This window comes from Benincasa hispida, chromosome 2 (assembly GCF_027475165.1).
Source record: "Benincasa hispida cultivar pf3 chromosome 2, pf3_genome.v1.1, whole genome shotgun sequence".
Lineage (NCBI taxonomy): Eukaryota > Viridiplantae > Streptophyta > Magnoliopsida > Cucurbitales > Cucurbitaceae > Benincasa > Benincasa hispida.
This window is the reverse complement of record NC_143479.1, coordinates 15,248,877-15,256,019: the sequence shown is the minus strand read 5'-3', so window position 1 is coordinate 15,256,019 and position 7,143 is coordinate 15,248,877. Positions and strand designations below refer to the sequence as shown.

The window sequence follows — 7,143 nt, the reverse complement described above, 5'->3', positions numbered from 1 at the left end:
TACTCCATAAAAATCTAGGATACCTGCGAAACAAATGGCCCTAAACTTTTTGACAAATGCCTTTCTTATTCTTTTCTTTATCTATTAAAATAACGACTATGTTAAAACGTGTGTTCAACAAATAATCTATTTTATGTAATTAAAGTCAAATATTTAGATCTCGTTTGGTAACTACATGGTTTTGTATTTTGTTTTTGAAAATTACCTATTTCATTCATATTTCTTACAATAATTTGCATATATTTTTTTAAGTACAATGGTTGAATTCGTAGTCAAATTCCATAAAAAAAAACAACATTTTAAAAGCTACTTTTTTGTAGTTCTCTAAAATTGACTTATTTTTTAAAACTATTGGTGAAAGTAGATAACAAAAGAAGAAATTAGGAGGTGGAAGCATTATTCATGGACTTAATTTTCAAAAATAAAAATAAAAAGTAAAATAGTTAACAAAGTGATCTTAACAATTTAAATTAGATATAAATAAAAATATTTAAAAATTGAATTGAAAGTAAAGGTCAATTTTATTAAGGTAGATAAATATAACGTTTAAGAAGATTTCAAAGAAGATCTAAACAAAAGACATGATTTTCCTTCTTATTTATTTATTTATTTCTTTTAACATTCTGTCTTATTGGGTTATTTACATAAGTAACAAAATGAGTCAAGTTATTTATATATAAAACAAAATGTTATTGTCTCTTAGTGATAGATAGTAATAGACTACTACTTATTTTACAAAATAAAATATATATCTTTCGGACGACTATCTAGTGATAGATGATAATAGTTTATTATTGTCTATCACCGAGACATTTTATTATATTTAAAAATATTTTAAACAGTTTTGTTGTTTAAAGTAATTATTTAATTTTAATGTTATTATTTTTTTAAATTTCATTTTATATCAAATTAACCCCAAAAGTAGTCATAATTTTCCATTGACAACTCAACTAATTAAATTAATTGTCTTGAAAGCGTGTAGAGTTCAATTATTCAGAAGACTTTTATGTAGAACTAATTGAGATTTTTTCTGTACTTAGAAAACTAATAATATAATTTATTTTTTATTTTTTAAAATATCCTTATAAATAGAAAAGTCCCAAGTAAAAGGTACAAAAAGTGCTTTTAATCTTAAAGTAAGAAGTGCATGTCAAATAATATTCAACTATGCAAATAGTAGTTATAACTCTAAAATTAATGTATTATTATTTTTTCTTTGATAACGATTGTTTTTTGACGAAATACACGATGGTTATAATTTTGAGAAACCCCCCCCCCCCCAAAAAAAAATGTTCAAACATGAATTCTTATTTTATAACCTATTTCGACATTACCTAAAAAAACCGATCAACCCAACCCAATCCGTATGATTTGAATTGGGTTATCAACACATTTGGATTAAGTTGGATTTAAATAAATGAAAATTGTATGGGTTGGATTGGTTCATGGATTCACCTAAATATAACCTAAACCAATTCGAACGAATTCGAGTTTATTATTAATTTTAAAATATATTTTTGTTATTACTTATAACACGATTATTTATACATGTATTGATTTTAATTTTATTTAATTCAATTTTTTTTTTGAATAATTTGTTCTTCAACAAAAAGTAGTTTTTTGCATTTCAGAAAAAAAAAATTTCACTATATAAATTGAAATTGAGTTGTTAATCTTAATCCAATATATGAAAATAATTAAATTAGATGTTTACACATTTACGTTTTGTTTCTTTTTAGAACAAAATTTTAAATAAATGACCCGATTAACCCGAACCAACCCAACCCAAATATTTCATGGTTGAGCTGGGTTGGATTTATTTTTTAATAAGGGTTATTTAAGTTGAAAAAATTTACAACCCAAACAATTAGATTGGGTAAATAAATTTTTTCAACCCAATCTAACTCAACCCATAAACACCCCTAAATTATACATACTACGTAGATGCTACTTATAACACAAGTTCACTTTTTTCAATACTATAGAATGAAATTTTGTCCATAGTATCATTATTCATCCATAACTATATCTGATGAAAAAGTGTAAGGCCTACGAAATAAAAGATAGTTATATTGTTTAATGATGCATTAAATTATATATGAATGAACAAGGCACTATTATATTACAAAATTTCTCCAAGGGCCATTTGATTGGAGAGAAAAGAGTCCATGTTTGGTTGGTGGGATTTATTTATTTAACTTGGAAAAAAGCAATTCCTAGGTATCTTTTACGCACACAAATGAAGGAATTGCATACTCATTAAGAAATGTGGGTTTTCATTTCTTCTTCCTTCTAGCCGTGAAATCGTATAGCATTTTGTTACTTAGCGATCATGTAGTATTTGTAAGCGATCGTGTAGCATTTGGTAAGCAATCGTATAGCATTGGGTAGGCGATCGTATAACATTTTATTACTCAACGATCGTGTAACATTTAGTAAGCGATTGTATAACATTTGGTAGGTGATTGTATAGCATTGGGTAGGCGATCGTATAGCGTTTTGTTACTCAGCGATCGTGTAGATAATTTAAGTGATCGTATAGTATTTTGTAAACGATCGTGTAGCGGAGCTCAACAATCGTGTAGATAATTTAAGCGATCGTATAATATTTTGTAAATGATCGTTTGGACTTGTTTTCACAATCTCAATTTTTTTTTAACATATAATTCCCAGACATCCTTAATTCCTGGGCATTGAGAAAACTTTAATCCAAACGGCCCCTAAAGATCTAAATTCATGTTAACAACATATGAACATGTTCACGTGTCCAAATAAGCCTGTAAAATAATAATTCTAAGACATCACCTTATTGTTAATAAAAGGGTAATTGTTTTAAATGGTAAAGTTACTTAAAATATTTTCAAACAAGATAAAATATCATTGTCTATCAATAATAGACAATAATAATTTACTATTTATAAATAATTTGACTTATTTTTCTTTATTTCAAAATCGTCACTAACAAAATTTATTTTAAGAAAATAGAAGAAATTTAGATAGGCAATTTACAATAATTTGGAAGGATTAACGATGAAAATACCGTAAAGAATAATCTAGTATACTCGGGAAAAATAAAAGTGATAATTCCCCAATTAAAAAGTTAACAATAATAACAAATTATAGATCTATTAAATAAATAAAACAAAAACAAATAAATAAAACTTGAATTTTCCCTCTATAAATACTGGCTTCCATATCTCCGTTTTTCTATTACAACTAAAAAGCGGTTTTCCCTTTCACACCATATTTCCCTTTTTCTTTTTCCTCTCTCTCTCTCACTTACCGATTCCCCTCTTTTTCATCTCGTTTTCCGGTCGACATCGTGCGCTCCGCCGCAAAATATCCTCAATCGCCGCCGTAGAAGGAACACAGAAACACCGCAGAAGAATGTGGCTCGCATGCGTATGGGAAGAGAAAGAGCGAGAGTTAGGTCGACAACAAGCGCCTGGAACTTGCCCTTTCTGTCAAGGCAAAGTCTACGCCATTGATGTCGAAAGGCGATGGAAGCTCTGTTTCCTTCCTCTCTGCCTCAAGATCAAGAGGAAGTATCTCTGTACTCTCTGTTCTCGTCGCCTCGAGTTGTGCCACTGGTAGTAATTAAAATCTAAAAGAAATTAGGTCTCGGTTAATTTCGTCGAACCAATAGATCGATCGATCGATGGATCCGTCGTGTAATTTGAACCGCTACTCGTAAATTTGTGCGTTCCTGTTCTTCCGTGAAGTGTTTGATTGAGTTTTGGTGAAACGGATCATGATCAGGATTTGGATCTGACTCGAATTAGATGCATCTAATCTTGTTGTTTTTGGTTTCTTGTACAGTAAATCGCAAAATTGTAGATAGAGGAAGACTTCTCTTCGGCCTTTCCAAGGGGTTGTTTATATCTATATTATTTGAAAGATGAATTGTTATGCGATTTCATGTCTTAATTTGCAATTGCATGCCATTTTAATTTGTGGTTGCTTTTAGTTTATGCTCTGATTTGGATGCTGGAATATTTAGAATATGCTGGGTTTTTTTTTTTCTTTTTTTTTTTCCCTTTTCTTTTTTGTTTTTTGGTACCTTATTTTATGGATAAGAAGATATATATATAAAAATGAAATAAAAATAGAAATAATATTGTTTTAATAATCTATTAGGATTTTAAAAATCGACCAAATTTCTAATAAATAAACATAGATAATGGATACTATTAAATAAAGTTAGTTAGGTATAATTTAATTGAACTTTACGATACGGATCTGAGAACACTACTCCAAAGTTCAAATTCTATTTTTCTTACCAACTCAAAAAAAAAAAAAAAATAAAAAAAAATAAAAAAGACTGAGTGAATTATTGAACAAAAAACTATTTAAATCTCTAAAATGAATGCTCCATAATAATAACCATTAATTTTTAGGTATTTCACCAACAAGAGCGTAGCTCAAATTTCAACCTTGTGATTTGAGGTTAGATTCTCCCACATCACACTTTTATCAATATCTTTCAAATTTTTTTTTGGGTATTTCTCTCTCTACATCTAAAGGTAAAGAACAATGAGAAATTTGCACACCGATGTAGTGAATTGCTTGTCAGACACTTCAATTTATATTAGAGACCGAAAGAATGTCAAACTGAAGAATTTGAGAGTGAAAATTGTCTTACTTTTTTTTGGAGCTATATTGATCTATTTATAAGAATATGAGCTACATTAGAATAACCTACTACTTGAGTCAGTGCTTTATGGACTATTTTGTTAGGTTTGGTCTTGACTCTTTTCTTAAGCTCATTTTAGTCCTAGGACGATGTTTTCGAGTCAGGGCAGGCTCAATCGAGCAAGTTGGTTTGTTAGCCATTTTTTCCTAGCTCTATTTTGATCTTAAGGTGGTACTTTGGTCTGAATCTTTTTTTTTTTTTTTTTTTTTTTTTTTTTTTTTGTCGAAAGTGATGTTCCTATTTTATGTTGATTATATGTTCAACTATCCAAAATCACTCCTAACAAAATTTAAATACCATTCTTTTAATGTAATATTAATAAAAGTTTAGTAATGGATACCATTTTTGTTCATGTGTCATAGAATTTATTTTGATTTACTGAACATTTTTTTTCTGTGTCCGAAAAATTTCTCTACTTTCTTTAAAACGAATTTGGGTTTTGGGTTTAATTAAAAAAAATAGAAACTATCATTACTCTTAGCCAAATTAGTTAAAATAAAAAATGAAATGATCAACATCAAGATATAAGGATCAAAATGATTTTTTAAATTCAAGAATGATATATGGTTTGAGTTTTATTCTCACCCTTCATGACGTTGATCTCAAGGGGAAAAAGACCTACGATTGCAATGCCATATTGGAAAAAAATCTATTTATTTATGGTATAACGGCTCATGTTCAGATTCAACATGACTTCGACTTTCTCTACATCCTAACAATATTATTTTGTTTTAAACCCATTTTAAGAATAAAAATTATCCCTACAAATTAACATGCTTCTTAAAAATACTTTCAGGATATCACTCTCAACATAAAATTACTCAAAACTAAGTACACTTAACTTTGGAGTTTTTAAGATTGAGCACCAAAAAGAGAAGATGTTTATTTTTAGTATAGGTATAGTAAGATTTAGTTCTATTAAGCTGTTCTTAACGATACTTTCATATCCTTAAGATCATTTTCATTCAGATGCAATCTTGATTCATTCATGTACTTCTCGTGTAAACATTACATATGGTATTATGTTACTTTAAATTCTTGTTTATTCTATTTAATTTCTATCTTCGATTTTACTTTATTTTGGTTCTTCTGTGATATATCTTTTAAAATTGTTTATTTTAATATTTATACTTTTACTTTTGTTCATCTTAGTTTATGTATTCTTTTCATGTTTGTTTTGCTTCTTGTATACTTTAATACAAATGTATGCCTAGCATTTCAAGAAAGGGACCAAGACAATGGACCTATCTTAATGAATTAGAGAAAAATAAAAGTATTTTTCAGTCAAGTCATTTTTATAAAATAAACTCTGAAAATGTAAAAATTATTTTAAGTGATTGATACTTAAAATTCTTCTAAAAAGAATTATATTTTTAAACTAAACACTTGAAAAGTTAAAAGCAAAACACATCTAATAAATTTTCAAAAGTACAGATTATTATATAAATTGATGAAAGAATAAAGTTTAAAATGAAAGAAAATTAAAAGTATGATCATTAAAATAGATGGAGACGAAAAAAATATTTACCTAATTATTCTTGGGTAAAAATCCATAGAAACCAAGTACTTCTTTTTTTCTAAACTTTTAAAGAATAAGTTTGAAGAAAAGTTTCATTTCAAAAACTAATAGACAATAAGGGCCGTTTGATAACGTTCTTATTTCCTATTTTTTGTTTTTCGTTTTCTCTTTTATGAGAAATTAATATAGAAATATGTTTGATAACTATTCATATTTCCCATTTTTTTTAAAAAAACAGAAACTTATTTGATAACTATTTCTTATTTCTTATTTTTTTTTCCTTACATTTTTTTTATATTTTATAGTTTAAATATAATCTAATTATATAAAATAAAAAGATATATAGCATGCATTAAAATATAAAAAATAATGATAAAAAATTTAAACTATCGAATACACTACACACATAAGTCTTGATGTAAAATTAATATTGATAATACAATTGTTTCTATAATTCATATGTTGCTGGAATTTGATTTACAATATTATTTCTCACTCAAGTCATTTGTTTTATATTTTAAATGATGTAGGCTCAAATCTAACTTAGTTATATTATTATGTAAATGTCGTCGTTGTAAAAATATTAAAATGAACCTAAGTGAATATCTTAGTAAACAAAATTTATATTATTATAAAATTATAATTGGTTTTGTATGTAAACAAAATAAAAAAAAATATAAAAATGCATATAGTAAAATTTAAAATCCAAAATTTAAAAAATATTTATATATACATATTGAAAAGGAAAACATAATTTTACTGTGGACTATTAATACTCTTTTTTGGGTTTACTTATGGAAAATAGTCTTGAAAAAAAAAAAAAAAAAAGAGACCTTCTTTAGAAGAAAATAATAATCTATAACATATATAAATGGGTTATAGAGAAAAATGTTTCTTTTCCTCTTTTTTCCTTATGGTTTTAGCAAATATC

General features: G+C 26.7%; 1 protein-coding gene across 1 annotated transcript; it reads left to right on the top strand.

Annotated features, from left to right (window-relative positions):
- The first annotated feature begins 3,201 nt into the window (after positions 1 to 3,201).
- On the top strand, positions 3,202 to 3,927 carry LOC120071640 (uncharacterized). The gene has a single exon (XM_039024003.2). The coding sequence runs from the start codon at positions 3,388 to 3,390 to the stop codon at positions 3,592 to 3,594; it is 207 nt and encodes a 68-aa protein (XP_038879931.1). The 5' UTR covers positions 3,202 to 3,387; the 3' UTR covers positions 3,595 to 3,927.
- Positions 3,928 to 7,143: the final 3,216 nt, after the last annotated feature.

Bases quoted from the DNA above. Each gene is read 5' to 3' on its own strand.
- LOC120071640 (XM_039024003.2), top strand. From the start codon at position 3,388: ATGTGGCTCGCATGCGTATGGGAAGAGAAAGAGCGAGAGTTAGGTCGA.